This window comes from Mus caroli, unplaced genomic scaffold, assembly GCF_978045245.1.
Source record: "Mus caroli unplaced genomic scaffold, Mus_caroli_1 scaffold_7, whole genome shotgun sequence".
Taxonomy (NCBI): domain Eukaryota; kingdom Metazoa; phylum Chordata; class Mammalia; order Rodentia; family Muridae; genus Mus; species Mus caroli.
In genome coordinates, this window is record NW_028227262.1 from 23,756,730 (window position 1) to 23,782,500 (window position 25,771).

General features: G+C 50.8%; 1 protein-coding gene across 1 annotated transcript in view; it reads left to right on the forward strand.

Moving 5' to 3' along the window:
• Positions 1 to 13,311: 13,311 nt before the first annotated feature.
• The window catches only part of Plekhg6 (pleckstrin homology and RhoGEF domain containing G6), an 18,182-nt gene continuing 5,722 nt past the window's right edge, over positions 13,312 to 25,771 (forward strand). Inside the window, exons 1-14 of the mRNA XM_085839884.1 lie at positions 13,312 to 13,461; positions 13,832 to 14,056; positions 14,925 to 15,132; positions 16,317 to 16,472; positions 17,951 to 18,115; positions 18,491 to 18,586; positions 18,807 to 18,857; positions 19,153 to 19,302; positions 20,574 to 20,684; positions 20,838 to 20,987; positions 21,185 to 21,322; positions 21,623 to 21,742; positions 23,084 to 23,216; positions 23,302 to 23,417. Coding sequence (XP_085696010.1) covers positions 14,995 to 15,132; positions 16,317 to 16,472; positions 17,951 to 18,115; positions 18,491 to 18,586; positions 18,807 to 18,857; positions 19,153 to 19,302; positions 20,574 to 20,684; positions 20,838 to 20,987; positions 21,185 to 21,322; positions 21,623 to 21,742; positions 23,084 to 23,216; positions 23,302 to 23,417 — 1,524 coding nt within the window. The 5' untranslated portion in view covers positions 13,312 to 13,461; positions 13,832 to 14,056; positions 14,925 to 14,994. The remainder of the gene's footprint in view (positions 13,462 to 13,831; positions 14,057 to 14,924; positions 15,133 to 16,316; positions 16,473 to 17,950; positions 18,116 to 18,490; positions 18,587 to 18,806; positions 18,858 to 19,152; positions 19,303 to 20,573; positions 20,685 to 20,837; positions 20,988 to 21,184; positions 21,323 to 21,622; positions 21,743 to 23,083; positions 23,217 to 23,301; positions 23,418 to 25,771) is intronic.

Genomic DNA, 25,771 nt, shown 5'->3' on the forward strand with positions numbered 1-25,771 from the left:
TAAATAAATGAATCTTAAAAAAAAAAAGATTTAAAAAAAAAAAAAAAGTTGGTCTGCCCTGGGTGCTGTATTACAAGGATGGAAAATTACCAACACAGTTTTTTAAGCCTTAAAACAAAAACCGAGAAAGTATGTTTTGTTTGTTTGGTTTTGGTTTTTGGTTTTTGGTTTTTTGGGTTTTTTGTTTTGTTTTTGTTTGTTTGTTTTTTTGTTTTTTTGTTTTTCGTTTTTGAGACAGGGTTTCTCTGTGTAGCCCTGGCTGTCCTGGAACTCACTCTGTAGACCAGGCTAGCCTTAAACTCAGAAATCTGCCTGCCTCTGCCTCCCAAGTGCTGGGATTAAAGGCATGTACCACCATGCCCAGCTCGAAAGTATGTTTTTTTAAAAAAAAATAACAAAAGTTGCTGTCTATACTGACAACATGACAACTCCATGGGATGGTTGAGGGGAAGGATCTTGTAGAGATGAGAACAGCCAGAGGCATCTGCAGAGTCCAGAGCAGAGAGAAAGTAGTGGACTGAGCACAGCCAGCAGACGATTTCACCATGATAGACGCAGGAGCAGGACAGAGACAGACAGACAGAGACATAGAGAGAGACAGAGATAGAAAAACACAGAGAGAGAGAGAGAGAGAGAGAGAGAGAGAGAGAGAGAGAGCAAGCGAGGGAGAGAACACAAGAGGGAGACCAGAGATGGAGAGATGGAGAGGGGAGGAGGGGGGAGCCCGGGGAGCAGAGCTGAAATATCAGGGCTACACAGGGAATGAGCAGCTGGGGAGAAGAAGCTTAGGGTAGAGGATGGAGAAGAGCTGGGACTTCAGCATGGACTCTGAAATGGGTAACAGGTACTGTGTGTTACTGAGGGAGCCCAGCAGGCTCTTTGGGATACTAATAGGCACCACAGATAGCCCATTTGTCCCTCTGCCTTTTGGAATTTGGGAGAAAAGGAGTTTCCTTTGAAGCTGCCAGTTGCTTTGTTTCTAAATATGTGGGGGGTGGGGTGCGGGTGGGGAAATGAGACAAGGTCTTATAGTACAGCCCTAGTCAACTGGGAACTCAAGGTAGCTCAAGGTAGCCTTGAATTTTCAGCAATTCTCCTGCCTCTGCCTCTCTAATTCTGGGATTACAGAAGGGCACTGCCAAGGCAGGCGAGCATAGGAGATAGTTCAGTGTCCATCCTATTTGGTTTGGGTTATGTGTAGCCTCCTCTTGCACCCAGCAACCCCAGAACCCTCAAGCCCCCATAGGCACCAAAGCACGCATGACTCCCATCTCGGAACGATAATCTAGATGTCTCTGCCCTTAGTCACAAACATTTTTGTTCACTTGTTTTATTTTTCAAGACAGGGTTCCTCTGTGTAGCTCTATTGTCCCCGAGCTAACTCTGCCTGTAGACAAGTCTATCATGTGTCTGAGTATGAAAACTGGAAGGCCAGTTCGTTCAGGCCTGAATTGGTTTGGGGCACAGTAAGCTCTTCTTACCTCAGCCTCCTTAAGCGCTAGGAATAAAGGTGGCATCATGGCAGGACATTTATATTTTCTGCTTAAGGACAAAGTTTAAAAAGGGAAGCTATTCGGGTCCACACTGAACTTCCTGGGTTCGGACGGACTGGCCAGCAAGAGTGAGGATGACATGAATTTCCTCATCTTCTAAATGTCCAAAGATGCCTGAGTGCAAGGAAAGGACATGACGAAGGTGCAGTGCCTTGTCATCCACAGGCGAGGCCCTCATGGCAGTGCACTGTATTGTCTAATTATTGTAATGACTTGGGGGAGGGGAGTGCGGTTAAGAGACAGGGTTTCTCTGTGCAGCCCTGGCTATCCTGGAACTCACTCTGTAGATCAGGCTGGCCTCCAACTCAGAAATCCACCTGCCTCTACCTCCCAAGTGCTGGGATTAAAGGTATGCGCCTCCACTGCCCCAGCTTACACTCATGATTCTTAAAAAGGAAACCTGGCTACGCTAATCTATTACAAAGCACTGTCCAGCCCTGCCTAAAGCAATGTCCTAGTGGTAAAGAAAGCGCCAGGCCAGCATTTCTCACTTCTCATCCCTGTCAGACTCTGCTCTGTGCATAGCGTTCCTGAAGTTCATGGCTTCAGGAAGGAGGAAGTGAGGGGTTTCATGCTTGCTTTGTTCTCTCTCTCTCTCTCTCAATTGACGTTTGTCAGTAATAGTTGTTCACTGATGTATCCTACTGAAGCCAAGATCATCAGCTGAGTTGCAAATGCATGAATGTCTTAGTCAGGGTTTCTACTCTTGCACAAACATCATGACCAAGAAGCAAATTGGGGAGGAAAGGATTTATTCAGCTTGCACTTCTGCATTGCTGTTCATTACCACAGGAAGTCAGGACTGGAACTCAAGCAGGTCAGGAAGCAGGAGCTGATACAGAGGCCATGGAGGGATGTTCCTTACTGGCTTGCTTCCCCTGGTTTGCTCAGCTTGCTCTCTTATAGAACCCAAGACTGCCAGCCCAGGGATGGCACCACCCACAATGGGCCCTCTCACCCTTGATCACTAATTGAGACAATGCCTTACAGCTGGATCTCACGGAGGCATCTCCTCAAGGGAGGTTTCTTTCTCTGTGAGGACTCCAGCTTGTGTCAAGTTGATATACAAAACCAGCCAGTGCAATGGTGTTGCTTTCTAAGAGTGTCATGATCTTAACTCATCTGGCTCTCCTGTAACTGTACAAAGTCAACACAATCACTTTGAAGATACGGAGGTGCAGAAATGCCCCAGTTGTCTTTCTGTTGCTGTGATACAAACACCATGGCCAAAGCAACTGGGGAGGGGAGGGTTTGTTTTATCTTGAGACTCACAGTCCTTCATGAAGGGAAAGTCAGGGCAGCGACTCAAGTCTGAACCAGGAGACAGGAACTGAAGCAGACCGGGGAAGCATGCTGCTGACTGACTTGCTCAGCTTGCTTTCTTTCTTTCTTTCTTTCTTCTTTTTAAAGATTTATTTATTGTTATATCTAAGTACACAATGTAGCTGACTTCAGACACACCAGAAGAGGGCATCAGATCTCATTATGGATGGTTGTGAGCCACCATGTGGTTGCTGGGATTTGGACTCAGGACCTTTGGAAGAGCAATCGGTGCACTTAACCACCGAGCCATCTCTCCAGACCCTCAGCTACACCCCAGGACCACCTTCCCAAGGTTGGTGCCAACCACAAGGGGTTGGGCCCTCCCACATCAATCATTAATCAAAACAATTTTCTCAAAGACTTACCTAGAGGCATTTTCTCACCCAAAGTTCTGCCTTCCCAGATGACCTCAACTTGTGTCACGATGACAAAAAAAAAACCTAACCAGCACAAGAAACATTAGCTATTCTTTGAAATGGCTGACATCAAACAGTCTAGCACAGCATGTAAGATAAGTCACTAGCCATGTGCCTTCTCTGGGGCAGGGGGGTCTTTGTCTTTCTCTGTGGGGATCTCTATCCGTCCTCTCTGTTATAAGCAGTTGCCTTAGCCTCACATTCAACCTCAGGTGGAATATATTAGAAATAAATAAATAGATAAAAATAAAAATGCAATGACCAAGCAGGAACAAAATTGTTTCTTGCCATTATTCCCTAAAGAATAATAGAGCAGAGCCACACCCAGCACTTGGTGCTATTGGGAAGCAATGGTCACTGTCAGAGGTGGGTCTAGTAGGAGGTCTTTGGGTCCCTCGAGGGCACTCTTATGATGTGTGAGCAAAGCCTGTCCCCTTTGTTCTCTTCTGTTTCCCCGTTGTGAGGTGAATGGTTTGATCCACTGTTACTATGGTGTTGCTAGGTTACCACACGTCCCAAAGCAGCAGGGGCAACCAGTGCATTAAAACCTACAGACCTGTGAGCCAAAATGAATGTACCTTCTTCTTTTTTTTTTTTTTTTTTTTGGTTTTTCGAGACAGGGTTTCTCTGTGTAGCCCTGGCTGTCCTGGAACTCACTCTGTAGACCAGGCTGGCCTCGAACTCAGAAATCCGCCTGCCTCTGCCTCCCGAGTGCTGGGATTAAAGGCATGCGCCACCACGCCAGGGTTGAATGTACCTTCTTAATAAACTCTCTATCTTGGGTCTTCGTTATGGTGACACAAGTCTAACACACAATCCCTTACCAGCTAGTTCTAGGAAAGCAGCCTTTGTGGAGAACAGCACTGTTGGGCCTTCTCTTGGATTCAGTCTCTCTGAAGAGCAGAAGGGGACACATCAAGGCTCAGAGACAGTGGCTCACACCGCCAGCCCCTGCATCTCCAGGGAAGTCCCAAGGAGTTTCTCACCAGCCTCTCTCAACCCCCAAAGTAGTTCTTCACCGACCCCCTAGGGAGCATTCTCAACCACCCCACTCGATTGCCCACTCTATGCCCCTGCCTCAGTTTACCCTGGATGTCAAAGCTGGTCTTGGATGCTGCACAACTGTCTCCCATCTGAACAAAGAGGCCAGATTTTTATGCTGTCACACCCCTGCCTGTCACTGTATGCAGCTGCTCCACAGAGGGAGCAGGGTGGGTGGGCACTTCTTCAGAGGGCGCCATCAGTAAGTCAGGAGAGACAACTGAAACTGTCAAGAGGCACCCACAAGACTTCTAATCATGGGAAGCATTAGCCTCTGTGCCAGTGTAGATGGGGCTGTGTCATCCTGTCCATTTGGTCCAGGCCTGGTTGATTTCATCCAGGATGTGGGCCAGCTTTATTCTGTTTGGTCTTATGTGGTAGTTTGAAAAGCAGTTGCCCCCATAGGGCTTATATCTTTGAATGCTTAGCCCCCAGGGTTTGTGCACTGTGTGTTCCGATGCTGGTTACTGAGCCCAGAGAGATCTGGTTGCTGTCTGGACACTGGCACTGTCAAGCAACTCCTGTCTCAACATTGTGTAAAAATTGTTTTCGGTCACCTCTGATAGGTTAACAAAGAGGCAGGGCTTCCAAGTCCAGTGAGAGGGTCTCTGGTGGGGAGAGGGAGAGGGAGAGGGAGAGGGACAGGGACAGGGACAGGGACAGGGACAGGGACAGGGACAGGGAGAGATTCACCACAAGCAGGTTGCCAGGGGAGCCACTACGAGGACACTGGTGGAGCAGGAGCAACCAGGGCAAGACTAAGTTGGCAGATAACGGGGCACGTGGCTGGGTAGGAGGCAGGTGTAGATGAATTAGAATAGATGGGTATCTGCCTGCTATAGTGCTTGAAGCTTATTAATAAATATGAGGTGCCTGTGTCTTTATTTGGGAGCTAGAGTGGGGGGGCATAGAAGAGCCAGAATTACTTTATAACCAGGAGAGGCACCATTTGAAAGCTTAGAAGGATCAGGAGGTATGACCTTTTTGGAGTGTCACTGGGGGTGGGATTTTTAAGGTTTCCAAAGCTCACGCCAAGCCCTGAGTCTATTGCTCTCCCTGCCCATGGGTCAGGATGTAGCCCTCAGCTATAGCTCCTGCGCCTGCCTGCACGCTGTCATGCTTCCCACCATGATGATAATGGAGCAATGCCTCTGAAACTGTAGGTCAGCCTCCCAGCTAAATGCTTTCTCTTATAATAGCTGTCTTCATCGTGGTGTCTCTTCACAGCAATAGGACAGTGACTAAGACCTCTGGGAAGAACTCAAGAGGGCAGAGTTCACGCCACAAAGTCTCTCACCCTGCAGAAGGCACTGGCTGGTGGGAAGGTTTTTGAGAGAGAAAGAAAAAGCACAAGATTGATGATGGTTTTTTTTGGGGGGGGTTGGTTTTGGTTTGTTTTAGTTTGGTTTGAGAAGGGGGGAAAAATCTCACTATGTAGCCCAGGCTATCCCCAAACTCAGGATCTTCCTGCTTCAACCTCCCAAATTCTGGGACCATATTTTTAACTGTAGACCACATGTAGATCTAGCTGCACAAGAGCTTCCAGTTAAAAACAGTACATTTCCACTCTAGCACACATTGTTGATCCAAGCAAATCTCAAGCTCAAACCAGAGTTAATATGGGAGAAAGCTACCAAGCAACACAGACAGAGTCGGACATGCAAGATCGGGGAGCACCTACCACAGTGACGGGACAGAATTTGAATGATTTGATTATGTAAAACATGGTCTGGCCATCTAGCCCTGGCTGGCTTAGGTCTTACTATGTAGCCTACCATGACCTATAAATCTCCATCCTCCTGCCTTAGCCTCTCTAGTTGTTGGGATTATAGGGACACAGCACGGCCCCCAGCTTGTAAATTTGAGTAAGTATCAGTATTCCTTGTGAAGACCTTGGGAGTTACATGCCTGTTTATCTGAATAATGAGACGACCCTTAGGGCTGAAGTGAAGCCATCAAGCTTTGGTTGGTTGGTTGGTCTTGCAGACAGAATCTCACTATGTATCCCGAGCTGGCCTTGAACTTGAGATTCTGTTGCCTCTGCCTCTAGCGTGCTGGGTTTATATAGATGGGCCTCCATGCCCTGCTAAATAATTAGGTCTATTTTGTGCTTCATCAGGGGTGAACTTATGTGTGCAAACTACCCATTTCCCACACAATGGCAATTAAGAGTTAGGGGTGAGAGGAATTTGAGTTGAAATTTTGTCTTTTGCTCTGTCATCCTAAAAATGTTTGACGGCCCTTCTGAGCCCACATCCTCAAGCTATGGGACAGTGATGCTACATAGGCATTTTGTTTGCTTGTGTGTGTGTGTGTTTGTTTTAGAGGGGGTATCATGCAGCCATGTTGGTCTTGAACTCACTATATAGCCAAGGCTGACCCTGAACTTCTGTTTTCTTGATTCTGCTTCTTAGATGCTTGGGACGACAGTCATGTGCGGCCATGCCTGCCTCCTGTGGTGCTAGGATGAAACCCAGGGCTTCACACATATCAAGCAAACCTGAGCTACATCCACAGTCGCTCCTACGGTTCAGGTGAAGAGCAAATGAAGAAAAAAATGTGCCTTGCATACTCTAATCAGCCTTGTCTAAGGATTAGCTGTGGTGGCGCACGCCTTTAATCCCAGCACTGGGGAGCCAGAGGCAGAAGGATTTCTGAGTTCGAGACCAGCCTGGTCTACAGAGTGAGTTCCAGGACAGCCAGGGCTACACAGAGAAACCCTGTCTCAAAAAATAAAAATAAAATAAATACATAAATAAATAAAAATCCTCAATTTAGTTGTTATAATCTTCATCTAACATAAAGATAGGCAAGTCACCCACTTCCTTTGTGTCTATGAGGTCAAGTATGGTGGAGCACGCCTTCAATCCCAGCACTCAGGAGGCAGAGGTAGGTGAATCTCTGTGAGTTTGAGGCCAGCCTGGTCTATACAATGAGTTCTAGGACAACCAGAACAATGTAGAGAGGCCCTGTCCCAAAGAAAATAAACAACAACAACCAAGTAAACAAACAAACAAAATCAACCAAGAATAAAGTGTCTATGAAGGGCTTCCTGAACTCTTGTACTGGGAGTGGGAGTGGAGTTCGGTGGTAAATTACTTTACATACACAAAGTCCTTGGTTTAACCCCCAACACCAGAGAGAGAGAGAGAGAGAGACAGAGACAGAGACAGAGACAGAGACAGAGAGACAGAGAGAAGGAAAGAGACCCTCCTACTAAGTGGACGGACATCCTGATACCTGGCGCAGGGCAACAGACCACATTAAGCATCTGGAGGCTGTGTGTGCAGCACACATACACCGAGTCTGTTTTCTTTTGTAGTGTTTTCCCTTTGAGGCAGACTCTCTAACCTAGGCACACCTTGAATTCACTGTGGAGCTGGGTGTGACCTTGAACTCATGATCTTGCTACTTCCACCTCAAGTGTGGGAATTCTAGGTGCTCACCACTGCATACATCTGCGGCAGCAGCTGACGCTTCTCCTTCTCCCTCTTCTTCTCTTCTTCCTCCTCCTCCCCCTCTGCCTCTCCCTCCTCAACTTACCCTTCTCCCTCCTCCCCCTCCTCCTCCTCCCCTTCATCTTCCTTGGTTATGCTGGGTCTGTTATGCTGCCCAGACAACAGGCTGGTCCTGAATTCCTGGACTCTATCCACCCCGCCCCCTTAGGAGACATGCCACTGCACCTGGCCTTTTGCACTCTAAAAACAACCAACCAATGAACACAGGAGTAGCAAAGACAGTGAGGGAGGGACTCTTAGGCAGATAGAGAGGATTAACACAGCTCTGGAATGGGGCTGGTCTCACACTCTCACAGCGCTCCCCTGTGAGGAACCTCATGCTAACACCTTGTTTGATGTAATCAAAGGACTGAATAATTGTGCCCTCCACTCTGCCTTTGTGACTTTGGTCAGGTCAGTTCACACCTGAAGCTGAGTCTGGCAACAGCACTGGCCTCATTAGGGAGGGTGCAGAGAGAGTGAAACAGTCACTTCAGTTGGAGTTCTTGAAAACAGTTCCTGACTAGGATGGTCCCTCAGGCCTCACTGACAGCCCACATGAATTCTACTGAGGCCCTGGTCTCTGAAAGAAGGTGCAAAAACCTTCAGAGAATGAACGCTCACTAAGATGACCTGTGACACAGCTTACTCGAAGGGCAGCCTCTAATAAGTCGGGATTCCCCAGAGCGTGAGGACATTAAGCATGAGCAAGACAAATGCAGAACAGAGATGAGAAAGAACTTCCTGAAAGTCGGGGTTGCCCAATTAAATTGGAAATAATGATTTAGAGCTGTGGCGTTCCTGGGCTCAACAGGGAGTGGCATGATGAGACAGGTTGGGACAGTCAGTTGCCCTAGCAAGTGGGCCTTGAGACACACACACACACACACACACACACACACACTAGGAGCCAGGTCAGTGACCTCTGACTAAGTGGCATGGACTGGGCTGGTAGAAACTGGCCACAGCTGGGGAAAAGCTGCCCTAGCCATGAAAGCTTTTACAAGGACTAACCTAGTCTCTACTGCCCACTCGAGTGGGCTTTGGGGACACCCTACAGCTGCGGAAACCCAGGAGACCTGGAGGAAGGGGACTGAGAGAGGCAATCTCGTGCATGTATCAGCCTTCATGTGTATCTCCCAGGACAGGCTGGGAGAAGCCTTGCAGGTTGTTAGGCCAAGTCAGGGACCCTTTGCCAGGACAGCGTCAGCCAGGCCTCAGATTGCAAGGCCTTGTGGGCCTCCTCCAAAAGAACAGGCATAGGCTTATTCACTGTCCCCTAAAACCAAACCAAATCAGCTGTCATTTCCAGGAGGTGTCACTAGGGGCAACAGTGTTCCCCTGGGGTAATGGAGCAGAGAAATCCCTGAGCAGCTGTGGTTTATGGAGATTTGTGGTTTGGGATTTGTTTTGTTCTCTGGAAGCAGAGAGGACAGGTAGGGAGCATCAAACAGGCGAGGGGTTTGGTATGGTCACTTGGGCCTCACGGCTAAGGACTTCCTGGGATACTGAGACACAAGGGCCCAACAGGTCTCAATGAAAAATTTGCACCCGTCTCAGGTCAAAAGCAGAGGAAGACCCAATCAGAGACAGTTAAGGTCCCTGACCCAGATACAGATAGCTGTGGGGCTGGGGTAAGAGAGCAGTGGGGCCTTTGAGCAGGCAGGTGTCAGCAGGAAAGACAGTAAGGCTAGGCCTGAGAGGGATTGGAAGGAAGTGGGAGTGTCTGGGCAACATGGCAGGTGACACCAAAGGAGTAGCAAAAGCATCAGGAAAGTTGAAGCAGATCCAGGGACACTGACACACAGGGAGAAGCAGGGAAAAAGTTGAAATTGTTTCTGGGGTCCAGCGAGGAAACCCTTGAATGCCAGAAGAAAGAGGGTTTACCCTCCCAAGTCACCAGGACCCAGAGATGGTCGGCTTGGAGGTAGAAAGTCCCTAGGGAGCCATCAAAGCAGACTCTGGAGTCTTTGAAAAACCTGCCCTTTCTATACTTCTGTTTTTTTTTGTATACAAGTCCCTTATAGCCCGGGATAATACTGAACCTCTGATCCTCATGCCTCCACCTCCCCAGTGCCAGAGTAAGAGACGCGTGCCACCAGTTTATGCTGGTACAGGGGGTCAAGCTCGGTGCCTCACACATGCCAAGCAAGCACTGAGCCAACTGGCTGAGCCATGCCCCGGCCCTGGTTGCTTGCTTCTTTTTAAATTTTTTTTCCCAATTATATTTATGTGTGAGAGGAAGTCAGAGTGTTTCTTTCCATTAAGTGGATCCTGAGGATCAAACTCAGGCCTTTGTCTTCCCAGACATCTCCTTAGCCTCATTTGCTGGTTTTTCTGGCCAGGTCTCACTGGGCTGGCTGCACATGCCACCTGTGAACACTCACTTCAGCCTCCTTGGAAGCAGGGACAAGTGTGCTCCACCACATTCAGCTCTGGCATCTTTACAAGCAAGCTCTCCCACATCACAGCTCTTTGCCCATTCTTTGTTCCAGAAGTGTCCTCTCTGCAGCCCCAGCAGCAGAACCCTTTGCGCTCAGCAGCATGGTTTCAGTGCAGAGCTCAATTCCTCCAGGAAACCTTCCTTGCCTGCCCTATGTAGGAACTGGCCCCTCTAACGTGTGCTCGTGGTTTCCCATCCATCACGTCTATATCTACCTTTACAATGTTTTATCTACCTGTCTGTCTCTCCACAAGTCTGGAATTCCCTGCCTCTGTCTGGCGTTCTCTCATTTGTCTCTAGATTCCTTAGACCTCGCACAGGTGGCCAGGAGGAAGGAAGGCAGGGAGAACTGGAGCCCAAGGCTGATGTGAGGCACCAGCAGCTGGACCCAGTGGCCTTGTAAGCATTGTCTTCCATGATCTGCCACCTCCTGCTCAAGTCCCCAGTCTGTCCCCAACTCTTCAGCAAAGACATAGCTCCCGTTGGCTGCCTCTTGTTGCTAGGAACTTCCAGCACCTCATTGACATAGGTGACCTGCCTCTCCCCAGAGATGTGGACTGGGTCAGACTTAGGGCTCAGGCTCATCTTCTGCACCCTCCCACCTCTTGGAGCTTTATGCCAACCCCACAAGTGCCACCACCCGGCCCCAAAGTTACTTTCCAGACAGAGTCTTTCGATTCTTCAATCTCAGATCCTAGGACACCTTATCAGCTGTAGGGTCAAGCAGGGGGCCTGATGAAGAACATCTGGCCCACAGAGGAAACTGAGGCACAGTGGGCCAAGGAGTGTGATCCTTGTTATGGCTACCGGGAACTTTTTTTTTTTTTAAAGATTTATTTATTTATTTATTATATGTAAGTACACTGTAACTGTTCTCAGATACTCCAGAAGAGGGCATCAGATTTCGTTACGGATGGTTGTGAGCCACCATGTGGTTGCTGGGATTTGAACTCGGGACCTTTGGAAGAGCAGTTGGAGCTCTTAACCACTGAGCCATCTCACCAGCCCTACCGGGAACTTCTAAGGAAGCAGAAAAGGAAAAGAGGTATCCAGGGGGTTCCCTCTGTCCTGACCAGTGACTCCCCACCCCTCCCGGCAGAGTCCCAGCCTCTGGCAAACTCCTCATCTTCGGGAGAATACTCAGTTCCTCTGCTTGTGTTTCCTTCTCAGCCCGCCCCAGGAGTCTGTCCTCCACAGCACAGGAGAGCTCGGTGGAAGGGGCAGTTGTAGAGAGGACAGCCGGACAGAGCCAGAATAGAAGGAAGGAATGGACCAAGAGAGCCTGCGAGTCCACCTGCCCACACACCTGCAGCTGGCCACACCTCTGTCTTTAGCTGTGTCTGGGAACCTCTCCTCCCAGGGAGACTTGATACAGGCCCCAGGGTACTGGGAGGTGGAGGTGGGACCTCAGCCCTGTGGGAATGGTAAGGGTTAACTCTGCCTGGGTCTGTGGGAGACATCAGAAGCTCACTCCAGGGGCATGTAAGTCCAGGATTGTCTCTCTTACCTTCTCAATTCCAATTTCTCTCCTTCTCCTCCTTCCATCGTTGTCTGAGAATCAGTGGGAGGAGAAAGCCCTCAGCACCAGTGTCTTTGGGGTGTCATTTAATATGGCCAGTAATCAGCACAAACTGGTTCATTAACTCTCTCTCTCTCTCTCTCTCTCTCTCTCTCTCTCTCTCTCTCTCTCTCTCTCATGGCTACTCATCATCCTTGGATATGCCTTCCTCTTCTCCCGGCCCCCTGCATCCAACTCCTTCTCCGCTCCCCCCCCCTACACACACACCTGGGGGGCTGGAGGCAGGATGGAGGCAACCAGAGGTCAGGACAGCTCCTCTGTAACACTGAGACCTCACAACATCATAATCTGAAAAAGTACACTGAAGGGCAAATCTGTGGCTGGGAACAGGAACACATATTCAAACAACTGATGGTAAAGATGCCTCTCCAGGCTGAAACGAGCCATGGGAGAGGGTGAGAATTAGAGCTTTTTTTTTTTTTTTTTTTTGCTCTGAACACAGGGAGACATTTCTGAAAGGAACTTTGGATGCTTTGTGTGGTAAGAGGTTGCACTAGACCCAGTCTAGTCCATTGGCAGAGGGAAGATCCCAAAGGGGACCTCAGACCTGCCCACCCCCACCCCCCATACTTCCACCTCTGGATCACACACATCCATGGGATGATATAACTCTCATTTCTTCCCTCAGACAGGACGACAGGACTTGGGAATGTGAGGGGGAAAAAAAGCCTTTCACATCACGCCCAGCCAGTGCTGTGCCACTTTGGGGAAACCGTTCAGTTTGTGTAGCCCCTAGGAAGGCCACACTGGCCCAAGTGCAGTCCGGTGGGAGGGTCCCCTCCCCTGATATGCCCCCTCCCTCCAGGCTTAGGTAATGAGAGTAGTGTTGGGTATGGTCTAAGCTTGGCCCCTGATGCCTCCCTCAATTAGACACAAAGTCCACAGAACCTTCCTCCCTGTTGCCAGGGCAGGCCAGCAGGTTCACTGGAGATAAGGGCCACACTTTGGACTCCGTGGTCAGAGGACAGCCATGGGACTGAGAATCCCTGGGGCTACGCCCTTCCTGATGCTAGGCTGGCTCCCTTTCAGGGTAACGGTCTAGGACAGGCAAGAGGGGCCAGGGTGCAAAGAAGGGATGTGTACCTGCCACAAGTCACTTGGTCATTACCTCACCGCCTCCGCCTAGCGGCGCCCAACCTTTCATTTACCCCTCATTACCCTGGCGCCTGGCAGGGGTCTGGCAGGGAAGGGAGGACAGGCTGGTGGCCTGTGGGTGGCACAGGTTCCAGCCCCTGGCCCCGACCAGGTGACAGATTGCTGGCTAGTTCAGGTGCAAAAGAAAGGGAAAGGTGCGCACCAAGAAGTGAGCACTCCTGGTCTGAGGTTGGTGTACAGAGTCCGGCTCCCTACCCTCTCTGTCCGGGTGACCAGGACCGCGACGCTGCACGGCCCGCAGGGACGGGGAGGTGCCAGCCCACGTCCCGCCCCTCTGCCTCCACCTTCACCTCCCTTCCCGGCCCCGTGCTGCCTGGTCCCGCGGGCTGCTCGGTCCTAGTCCCAGGCTGGGACAGTGGGGCTGCCATCGCCAAGGAAGCTGACAACGACCCAGATTTCCACCGGATCCAGCAGACATCAAGGACAGCGGAAGCTCGGACACCTGCGCTCACAGGTGAGCACTTGGGAGGGCGTGTACCGGGCGGCCAGGGAACCGGGGATCTGAGACAGGGTCGCGGGGCCTCAGAAGGAGGAGGGAAGGAGTCTGGGTACGAGGGAGAGAGAAAAGCTGGGCCTGGGAAAAGATAGAAAAGGTGGGAGTGGAGAGGGAGAGTAAGGGGGAGGAAGAGGGAGGGGCGGGGGACTGCCTTCGGGGGCTGGACTGTTGTTGGCCCGGGGCGGGAGACAGAATGAGCAGTCTCGGCGAGTAAGTCAGAGTAAGTTAGGAGAGAGAAATGGGAGGTTCCTAGAGCCCAGTTGGTGGGAAACCAACCCCTGCATAGGGTTCTTGAGTCCAGTACCCATTAAGGGCCTCTTCCCTTCAGGCCCTGCCTACTGCAAGGGATGGGTCTTCCATCCAGGCTTAGAAAGGAGGGGTGGAGTCCTGCATCTGACTTCCAGCTTTATCCGTGGTGGTGCCTTCAGAGGCCAGGAAAGACCGAGCTTAGTGGGAGACCTGCGGGCTGCCTCAACTAGGCGCATCGCTCCAGACCCTATCTGACAGCTCTCCCGACTTCGCCAGATTGTACGTGGACGTGGGGGGTTTCCAGGTAAGGCGTATACAGACTTCTCAGTAAAGGGACAAAAAAAGCTATATTGTAGAGTCTCTTGTCTATTGAGTCTCAGTTGCGACTAACTGAAAAGCAGCCATGGATGGCCAGCGGACCAGTAAGGGTGGCTGGCTGGCTGAACCGTGATAAAACTAGCTGTAACTCATGGAGTGTGAACTGGGTGTATTGTTCTCTTTCCCCAAATATTATTTTTCTTTTTTTGCCCTCCCCCCTCCCCCACTATTTAAAAATGTAAACGTTGCAAAGCATGATGGTATACATCTGTGATCACAGCACTCTAGAAACTGAGGCAGGGGGATGCAGAGTTGGAAGGTAGCCTAGCCTGGGTTACACTATGTGTTCCAGGTCAGCCTGGGCTATATTAAGAGGTCCCCCTATCTCAAATCAGAAAAGAAAATAAAAGCCGTTCTTAACCCATAGTCTGTTCCGACATGAGGAACCCACTTGTCTGTCTCTAGTCAGCTTTACCTGTCCCAGTTCATGGAGTTTGTGCAGTGTTGACAAAGGTAATACAGGAAAGGAGACATCTAGGTACAAGAGACCGCCTTCTACCTGGGGCTATCTAGAGTGCTAGAGATTTCTGTGACCCTTGCTCCCAGCTACTCTTGAGACTACAGCATCCTCTGAGGCTGAAGTGTGAATGTATCCCAAGTTTAAAGCAGATGTTCCTACCCAGCATGCACCTGGCCCTGCCCTCCCCCTACTAACTTATAGATAGCACACACTCACACACCCCCACCACCACCATCTGGCCCTCTTCTTCCCCACTCTGTCCTCTTGTCTTTCCTTGCTCTCCAACCTGTGGAGACATCCTTCACTAATCCAGCCTGGGCTTTCTGTCTTGCAGAAAAGGGGACCCCCCCTTTCTCCTGGGCATTGGCGCTATGATCCTTCGGGGGTAACTCTGGAGAGAAACAATGCAAGCCTTTGGTCCTCCAAATGAGGGCCCCCTCCAAGGCCTGGTTGCTTCCCGAATTGAGACTTACGGGGGCCGTCATCAGACCTCTGCCCACAGCACTGCTGGGAATCTATTTCCCAGAGGAGGTCCTGGAGTGGTGAGTCCGCCTGTGCCCCAATGGTGACCTGGGTGGGGCAGGAGGGATGACACCAAGGCTTTGAAGTCTGTCCCTTTTTTCACAGGCTGCTCTATTCTTGTCCCTTAACCTCCTCCGCTTTCCGGGGTTACTGGGAAGGAGGGTCAGTGCCCTGGCCAGGATGCCAGCGCTTCACACCCAGTCTCAGACAACAGTGAGGGAGACGGGGAGCTCAGAGGAGGGATTGAGAGGCATTTCTGAATTACCAGCGCAGTGGGGAAAGGCATCTGTCAGTCTCTACTTGAGTTGGGAGGAGTCAAAAGCTCCCTGAGTCAGGGCTGAAGAAGAGCAAAGGTTCAGGGTGCCCCTGCTCTCACAGGGGAGGAGGGGGAGTGGCTGGAACTGTCTCTGCCCCGCCCCTGGCTCCACCTACCCGGCCCACTTCCAACCCTAGTAGAGGAAAGGGGTGTGGAAGACAGGGCTTAGGCTGTTTCTGCCCTCGGTGCTTCCTTAAGAACAGTTCCCCTTCTAGCTGGGGGTATTCCCTGCCTCCCTAGAGGATTCCACCCCTGGAGAAGAGACTTGCCCAGGCAGAGGGCAAAAAGGGACACTAGGAAGTATGTAAGGCAACTCAGGCCAAGGCAGACAAGGAATGTGACCAGGCCTGCCTTGGGAGGAGACTTGTGGCTTCAACCTCTAGCACAGAAGGACAGCAATTCCCAGTGCCATAGGACACAAGCTGCAGGCCCTAGGGAGGAGGCTGAACCTTTGCGGTCTCTCATTTCCACATGTGAGGGAACCCAGCTGCCCGCAAAGGGATGGGCTCAGAACACAGTGTGGACCATCCTCTGTTCTTGAGAGCCTTTGGAACAGAGAGCACGTGTATAGCCGGGCAGAGGCTGGGTACCCGATGCAGAGCCCAGGCATGTGTGTGCCTGTGTACAAGCGCTGCAGGAGACTTCAGCCTCTACCTCCAGGCTCCCTTGGGAACCAGGCAAGCACGTCCCTGCCCAGTTGAACTTGGCTTCCCTGGCAGCAGCCACTGTGACTCAAAGCAGCAGCGACTCACACCAAACTGGTTTGATGAGAGCAGCGAGCCAGCCCAACTTGCAGGAGCAAGGGATAAGGTCCATAGCCAAGCTCGGCCCCTACCACCTCTCTAGTATTTCTGGTACTCCCAGAACTTGCCTTGTCTTCTCCCCCAGGACCCTAGTCGCCGACGACTACAGCACTATGTCCCCTTTGCCAAGGGCTCTGGCCAGACCCGAGGCATGTCTCCTCTGGTGCTTCGGGAACCAGACCCAGAGAAGAGGCATGGAAGCTATTTTGGGATCGGCCCACCTCACTCCCCCAAACTCAAGGTAAGGATTCCCTTGCCTTCTGCCCCAGTGCTCACAATCCCAGCCATGATGGCCTCTAGAGACAGTCAAGCCCAGAAACTCCGTGAACTGAACGCTGTCAGGGAGCCTCTGAAAGCAGGCAGATGAGAGGTCAATCAGCGACAAGCTCTCTGCGGACGCACTCTCAGGAACACCTCTGCGCTGATGCGCTGGATCCCATGGGACTAAACTATTAATATTAAATTCCCTGCATTGGGGGCTGGAGAGATGGCTCAGCAGTTAAGAGTATGGGCTACTCTTCCAGAGGACCTGAGTTTAATTCCCAGTACTGACATGTTAGCTCACAACAGTAACTCCAGTTCCAGGGGACCTGACACCCTCACACAGACATCCATGCAGGCAAGACATGAGTGCACATAAAATAAAAATAACCTCACAGCTTTTGGAAATTACCAAATAACATGAGATCCAGGGACAATGTCTTCATCCCTACTTTCCCAAAGCATCCTTCATCCTAGCCAGGAGCCCTGCCACTTCCTCCCACAAGAAGTGCCCTGTCACAGGAAGGGCAGAGTGAGCATAGGAATTGTTTGTCCCCCATTATTTGACACCAAAACCACTTACGATGAACAATTTTAAGGCATGATGCTTCAGAAATATCTTTACTTTGAGATAAGCACGATGATGCACATTTATAGTCTCAGCACACAGGAGGCTGAGGCAGGAGGGCTGCAAGTTCAAGGTTAGCCTGAGCTGTATTACAAATCCCCATCTAAAAAACAACCCAGAATGTGTCCATTTTATGTCACTGTGTTACCTGAGACCATGCCTTTTTGTTTTATTTTGTTGTCATTGTTTTGGTTTTGGTTTGTCAAGACAGGGTTTCTCTGTATAGCCCGGGCTGTCCTGGAACTCACTCTGTAGACCAGGCTGGCCTCAAACTCATAGCAATCCACTTGTCTCTTCCTCCAAGAGCCTGGGATCAAAGGCATGTACCACCACCACCCAGCAAGACCATGCTTTCTTAAGTCTAGTCCTGGTTCTTACTTGAAGGCCTCTCAGTCTGGGGTGTATGTCTCAGTGGTAGAGGGCTTGCCCAGTGTGCAGAAGGTCCTGGGTTCGATTTACAGTGCAGCCAAAAACTGAGAAGTTTTTTTTTCCCTTTCCTTTCCTTTTCTTTTCTCTTAAGTAAAGAAAATCAATTCTTAAGGACCACTCTGGGAAGTCTGATTCTGCCCCTTACCCCTATTCTAAATTGGGAAACTTCTAGAAGGAATTTCTCTGGTCGGGAAGGTCCCCTCAATCCCCTCTACCCTGGGATCTTTTCTTTCTGCAGACAAAACTGTAACTTCATTTCCTGGGCAATAACAAACCTACTCATTGCCCTACCAGGCACATGTATGTATGTATACATGTGTGCGCACAGAGCCAGTCCAGAGCCTGGGCACCAGATGCTGAAGACATATCAGGCTAACTAACCATCGTCCCTGCTCTCCTAGGAAGTCACCATGGCCCATGAGCTAGAAAGAAGGCTGCACACATTCAGCATGTTTGGGATGCCCCGCCTGCCACCAGAGGACCGGAGACACTGGGAGATAGGAGAGGGAGGTGATGGTGCCCTGACCATGGAAAAGTCCTGGAAGGAGCTGGTGCTGGAACACAAGGTGGGTTTGAAATGGTATATGTCCCCATAATGCATCAGACCCTCCTACACACACACACACACACACACACACACATCCATGTGTCTCACTTCTGTCCTGAAAAAGGCAAAGACTGTGGGATACCGCAATACAGCATGTAGAAGGGAAAACCTCCAGACACCTGTTCAAATCCCAGCTCTGCCACCAAGTAGTGAAACCCTGGTTGTGACAGAGGACGTCCAGAGCCTCACTTGCTTCATATGGAAAATGGGGGACTGGCTAAGATGAAAAGGCGCTGGGTAAAGGTACCAGAACCGGTGGTGCTGATCCAGCTCTTGACAAAAGACACCTGCTCTCATGAGCGGTCCCCAAGTGAATCAGCACTGTCCCCCTCAGGAGATGAACCGCCAGCTTTGCCACCAGCAGGAAGCACTGTGGGAACTCCTGACCACTGAGTTGATCTACCTGAGAAAGCTCAAGATCATGACTGATGTGAGCCACCTTCAACCCCGTCTCCTCCCTACCAGGGTCCTTAGTACTATTTCCATCCTCCCAGAGCAGAAGGGCTGGGGTGAGGGCTAGGAGGCAAGAATCCAGGCCATGGTTTCAGACGTGCTCAGGGGAGAGGACACTGAAAATGGCGGTGCTGGGAGGACCCTGAGGGAGGACGGTCAGGCACTGAGCCTGATCCCTGTCTTTCTCCTGCCTCTAGCTCTTGGCAGCTGGTCTGCTGAATTTGCAGCGGGTGGGGCTGCTGACTGAGGTGAGTGGAAGCAGAGGAGGAGGCAGGGCCATGAAGAGACCCCCAGTCCACACAGTCTGAATTCCCACAGCCCTACTTTCTGGGATGCCCCTGGTTTTCCTATATTTCCCATTTGCATTAGACCCTCAGCAGACCACAGGCCCCTAGCTCCCCTGGTGCCATGGGGGTGTAGTTGGGGGGTAGAGGGACTCCCTAGGATCTTCCAAGCCATTGTCAGGCTCTGCCCCTCCTCCCCAGCCCTGTCCCTTCTTGTCTGTGACAAATGTCTGTTACTGAGTTCTGCTCACTCCTCCAGGTGTCGGCTGAGACCCTGTTTGGAAATGTCCCCAACCTGATTAGAGCCCACCGGAGATTTTGGGAGGAGGTGCTGCAGCCCATCCTGGAAGACACTCGCACTTCTGGCCAACCTTTGGATCCTGTCAGCTTACAAAATGGCTTCCTGACAGTGAGTCTGGGGAGACCCAGAAAGAGCCCAGCCCAACTCTAAAGCATAACCACATGTCCTTCCCTCCATCCCACAAGTGTGACCTGTCCCAAAGGCTTTTTGGTCTTCTAGGGACGCTTATGAAATGTAAATATATCTAGGAGGTGGGGGAGGGGTGCTCTCATCAGTGCTACAGTTTGTATTCGTTATTGGATTTGGGGGGAAGGGGGTCTGGTTTTGGTTTGGTTTGGTTTTTGGCTATCCAGGAACTCACTCTGTAGACCAAGTTGGCCTCAAATTCACAGAGATCCACCAGCCTCTGCCTGCCTCCTGAGTGCTGAGATTAAAGGCAGGCACCATCTCCACCTGTTTTTTGTTTTGTTTTGTTTTAAAGACAATGTTGCCCAGGCTAGCCTCAAATTCAAGCTCTTCCTGCCTTAGCTCTTCAAGTGCTCTAATAACAAGTGTGCATCACTTGACAGCTATAAAATATTAACTGCATCATTGAGACCCAGAAGCAAACAGATCAGAGCAAGACCTCAGTCTAAAGGGCAGGGAGGTGGCTCAGTAGTTAGGAACACTTACTGCACTTGCAGAGCACCTGGATCTGTCTCCCAGCACCTACATGGTGGCTCATAACCATCTGTAACTGGTTCAAGGGGACCTGGCCTGACCTCTAAGAGAACCAGAAAGGCACATGGTACACATACACACATGCAGATGAAACACTCATACATATAAAATAAAATAAATAAATTTAATAAAATGTCTCTTAAAGAATGCTGCCCAAGTAAGGAGATCCCAGAGGCATTGAACATGAGAAAGAGCTAGCCTGGGCTAGTCTTTCTTCCATAGTGTCTCCGGGTCAGCAGGAAACTTTGGGATGCGGTACAAAGCTAGTTTGGGCAGGTTTCTGGGAGCCCTGGCACCTTTTTCCTTCAGGGCTGAGCTTCTGAGCAACTTTCAGGTCATAGAAACAGGAGCCCCGGTGTCCCGAAAACAAGTCAGGCTGAATTATTGATGGTGAGAGAGTGAATCCAGAGGAGCAGGCACAGCCACTGCCACAGAGAGAATGAACTCCAGGGGTGGTCAGGGTCTGCCTCTCGGGGTGTTGGTTCCTCTCTGGAGCACAGAATAAGGGGTCTGACTGTGGGAGATATCTTGGGAGGTGGAAGCCAGCAGAGGCTTCTCAGAGGGACTGTATGAGGCTCTCTCCTCAGCCTGCAGCTATGTTCTACCTGCCAGAGTTTATTCATGGCCCTCTCCTGCCTGCTTTATATGTGTTCCTCCAGTTTGGCCAGCGGTTCCAACCTTATGTCCAATACTGCCTTCGAGTAAAGCAGACCATGGCTTACGCGCGGCAGCAGCAAGACACGAACCCTCTGTTCCACACCTTCGTGCAGGTAGGGTGCAGTGGAGCACAGGGGCAGCGGGGCAGGGGGCGCAGTTGCACAGCCAGGTCCCGCTAGGCTTCAGCTGCTTGCAAGGTTGGGGCTGCCGGCGGTGCGGGCAGGAGGAGCCCTGTAGACTCCTGAGCTCTACCGGGTCCCCTGCAGTGGTGTGAGAAACACAAGCGCTCCGGAAGACAGACACTGGGTGACTTGCTCATCAAGCCCCACCAGCGCATCACCAAATACCCACTGCTGCTGCAGGCTGTGCTCAAGAGAAGCCCCGAGCCCCGAGCCCAAGAGGCCCTGAATGCCATGGTAGGTATTCAGGTGGGGTTGGGCTCCTGTGTGGTGGGGGCTGGCGGGTGACTGGTAAGAACTGATCTCTAGTGTTCCCCGAAGGTCTCGTTCCTCCTACAGTGCTGACCGACTAGACCTATTTTAGAGTGCTGTGGCTACCATTGGGTGGGGAAGCCAGGCTCAGCTGTACCTCCTTCTGCTTCTCATACCCTAAGATCGAGGCTGTGGAGTCCTTCCTGCGACACATAAATGGCCAGGTCCGACAGGGTGAAGAGCAAGAGAGTTTGATGGCTGTGGCCCAGCGCATAGGACCCTATGAGGTGCTAGAGCCCTCCAGCGAAGAGGTGGAGAAGGTGAGGAACCACACTGGAAAAATGCCAAGCTCCAGGGAAAGGAGATGGAGGAGAAGTCTGGTGGGGAGAGGACAGAGGTACCTGAGTACCACAGCTGGGTGTGTCCATCCTTCCTTCCTGTGAGAGGAACCCAAAGGGCAGATGGAAAGAGTAAAAGGGGGGCCCTGGGCATGTCTGCTGAGGCTCCAGCTACAGAAAGGATGGACTGATCACAGCACAAGGATCCACCGTGAGTTGGGATGGAGAGGCGCGCCTGCACGATGCCCTGATCCCCTTTCTGCTTGTTCTCTGTTCCCTTAGAACCTGCGCCCGTTCTCCACCCTGGATCTGACGACTCCTATACTAGGGGTTGCCTCTGAGCACACCAGGCAGCTGCTGCTGGAAGGACCTGTGCGGGTGAAGGAGGGACGAGAAGGGAAGGTGAGGGTGCCATGCACAGAGGTGACATGTAAGGACACTGCATAAGAGGCAAACAAGCTGGAAATGGGGCTGGGAAAGTGACTTGAGGAAGATCACTTGCTCTTTAGGTGTGCGGACCTGGGAGTGGAGCAAGAGAGGGCTCAGCAGGTAAGGTCACTGGCTGTTCTTGCAGAGGACCCAGGTTCAGTTCTCAGCACCCACATGGCAGCTCACAACTGTCTATAACTCCAGCTCAAGGGTCTGACATTCTGGCTTCCCCAGGCACTGCCTACATGTGCTACACAGACAGAGACGTGAAGGCAAAACATCCATAGACATAAAATCAAACAAACAGTTCTTTCAAAGAGAAACAAACCAAGTAGTTTACCAAACTGGAGCCAAACATCAAACCAAACAAAACGTGAGAACCCGCGTTTGAATCCTCAGCACCTTCTGGAGGAACTGGGCCTAGGGGCTGGAAAGACAACTAACTCAGTAGCTAAGAGTGCTTGCTGGTCACCTCCCATTGTCGGCTGACTTATCACTTAGCTCCAGAGGATGATCCAAAACTCTCTTCTGGACTCCTTGGACACCTTCACTTACACACACACACACACACACACACATCGCTAAATAAAATAAATGTTTGTTTGTTTGTTTGTTTTATGTATATGAGTACACTGTAGCTGTCTTCAGACACACCAGAAGAGGGCATCTGATTCCATTACAGATGGTTGTGAGCTACCATGTGGTCGCTGGGAATTGAACTCAGGACCTCTGGAAGAGCAGTCAGTGCTCTAAACTGCTGAGTCATCTCTCCAGCCCCCAAAATAAATGTATTTTTTAAAAAAACAAAACAAAACAAAACAAAAACTGGGCACGGTTGCTTGCATCTGTAGCTCCAGGATTGTTGGGAAGAGACAACCAGATCCAGAGAGTTCTCTGGCCAGTCCGCCTCATCTCAGAGCAATAACGTAAAAAGTGAGAGCGCAAGCCACCCAGGATCCTGCTCTCTCCCACACATGCGCATACTGGCGCGAAACATCCATACAGCCACATACATGTACCACACAGACACTACACAACCACACAAGGTAGCACTGGGAGAAAGTGTGGTGAGCTGGTCAGGAGGACAGGGTTCTGGTCCTGCCCGAGCGCCGGTTGTTTATATGACCTTCAGCCAGCCCTGTTCCCTGCTTGTAAATCAAGATATGGAACCAAGTTAACTCTCTCTCTCTCAGCTGATCACTCTGCAGGTCTGACCTTGTCCTTAGGCTCACAGGCAAAGAGCCAGAACCCTGGAGAAGCCCCTCCCCTGACTCTGGCTGACCCTGCCTCTTTCTCCCGCACCCCTACCTGTAGATGGATGTGTACCTATTCCTCTTCTCTGATGTGCTCCTGGTAACCAAACCTCAACGCAAGGCGGACAGAGCCAAGGTCATCCGACCTCCCCTCATGCTGGAGAAACTCGTGTGCCGACCACTGCGAGACCCCAGTATGTCTCTTCTCCAGAGGAGGAAGGGTCGGGATTGGGCTCAGATAAGGCCCAGCCCTTAAAGCAGAGCTTCTTCTCTGTGCAGACAGCTTCCTGCTGATCCACCTCACAGAATTCCAGTGTGTCTCCAGTGCCCTCACTGTGCACTGTCCCAGTTCTACAGAGCGTGCACGGTGGCTGGAAAAGACCCAGCAGGCTCAGGTAGGTGGTGGTCAGGCTTGGAGGCGGGTGAGCATGCATCCCTGGAGCTCAGGACTGACATCACAGAGGAGTGAAGGAGGGCCGAGAGGCTGGTGCAGGTGCAGACCTGACCAGCAGCAGGTCGGATGCCTTCTAGAGTCTGAGAAAGCTTGTGGCAGCTATTGAGACAATCCAACACGTGGTACACCCAAATGCTTTCCCCACACTGAAACAGGGAATTTCTAAACTTTATCTTCTGTTCAGAGACACCTATGGAGAGCTTTCTGGGGACAAGCAGCGCTAGTGCTACGTGCCAGGGGATCAGAAAAGAATGAAAATACCATTCCTGCCCTCCAGGAATCTTTGCTTCAGCTCATTAGAGTAATCAGGGTACAAATAACAGAAGCAAGCATGCCAAAGACTGCAGCAGGGGACGGGCCATGCTGTCTGTCCTAGCAGGCTGCCGGAAAAGCAGTGGTGCTAAGGGAGCTTGGGGAGGGGGGGGAGGAGAAACTGGTGCATCAGAGCAGACAACAAAGCTGGAAGAAGGGAATTCCAATGCAAAGACCCAGAAATGGGAAACAGTTCTGTGTGCTGAGAGCGGCGAGTCAGCCCCATCTCTCACTTTATAGGACCGGAACAGGACTGGATCAAGGTCATACAAACATCTAGAGCTCAGTCGGAATCATGTTCTCTTACCCTCCCACTGCCACCAAGTGTGTGTGTGTGTGTGTGGTGTATGCATATGATTGTGTGTATGTATTATGTTGTGGTGTATGCATATGACTGTGTGAGTGTATTATGTGTATGGTTTATGTATATGACTGTGTGTATATTATGTGTGTATATATTATGCATATGACTGTGTGTATTATGTGTGGTGTATGCACACGATTGTGTGTGTGTATTATGTGTGTGGGTGTACGGACATGACTGTGTGGGTGTGTGCACCCAAGTGTGTGTGTGTGTGTAGAACTGAGCAGGTTGTTTGCTTGGCATTGCTAGGGTGAGAAGTAGAAGGGTGGATGCAGCAGAAGCTGAGTTCAGGAGGTGGTACCACAGGATCATGCCCGGCTCTAAGGGCCACTCAGGAACTTGAACTTTGACCTGTAGACAATGTGGAGCCAGTGGAGGCTTTAAACAGTGTAGTGATGTAGGCAGGCTTAAGCGATACAAGTAGGAGTTTAAAAGAGAGAGAGAGACATCAGTAAAGCTGCATCCGTTACTATCAGTTCAGAGGTAATAGAAAAACAGAGGCTGGGCTCGGGTGTAGTTCAGTGAGAGAGCGAGTGCTTAGCTTGCATGAGACTCTGGAGGTGACTGAGCCGCCATGGTTCCACACAAACAAAGCAAAGCATCCAGAAACAGGGTCCCTCACAAATTTGGAGGCCACAAGTTCAAAATGCAGGATTCATAGAACTGAGCTTCCTGCCCAGGTTCTAGGGGGCATCTGTGTTTCAGCTACCGATGGCTTCTGTGGCCCTTAACTGGCAGCAGCAACTCCTGCCCCCGCCCTCTCTGGCTTTCCCCTCTGTATGCTGGTGTCCAGATTCCCCTTCCTTCCTTTCTTTCTTTCTTTTTTTTTTTTTTTTTTTTTTTGGTTTTTTGAGACAGGGTTTCTCTGTATAGCCCGGGCTGTCCTGGAACTCACTTTGTAGACCAGGCTGGCCTCGAACTCAGAAATCCGCCTGCCTCTGCCTCCCGAGTGCTGGGATTAAAGGCGTGCGCCACCACGCCTGGCTTCCCCTCCCTTTCTTATGAAGACGCCAGACGCCTGCTTTAGAATCCACATGGAATGTCTGAGGTCTTCTTCACCTTAGGTCCTTTCACATCTTCAAAGACCCGGTTTCCAACTAAAGTCACATTTATGGTTTCTGGGGATTGGGTTTCGGACCCGGCTTTCTCCAGGCAAACCCACGGTGGGAGCAGCATGGCAAAGAGAGCTGGAGATTTGCCTTAGACGCTTTGTCTTGCTTGTTGGCAGAGCTGAGGATCAAACCCAGCATCTTTGCTACCCTGGGAAAGTACTTACCCCTGCACTCCACCCCGGCCCCAGGAAGAAATGTGCACATTTATTTACTTGTTTATTTATTTGTGGGTGGGCGCGTGTATGTGCATAGTTACGTGGGCATCACCACACCTGTGAACTTTGCTTTTCCACACCAACCCCTCAAGTTTCTCCTCTTCCTTTGGCTCCCAATCTTAGAACAAGCCTTCTCCCACAGTCTCTCCTTCGAACTGAGAACCAGTAAAACCTGCTTGTGTTCATATGCAAAATAACAGCCTCTGATAGGCTCCGCAGCGTGACAAATGGGGAATCATTTCTCCTCTGTGATCAAACTTGCAGTGAGGTTCCCAGCCACTCAAAGCCTGAA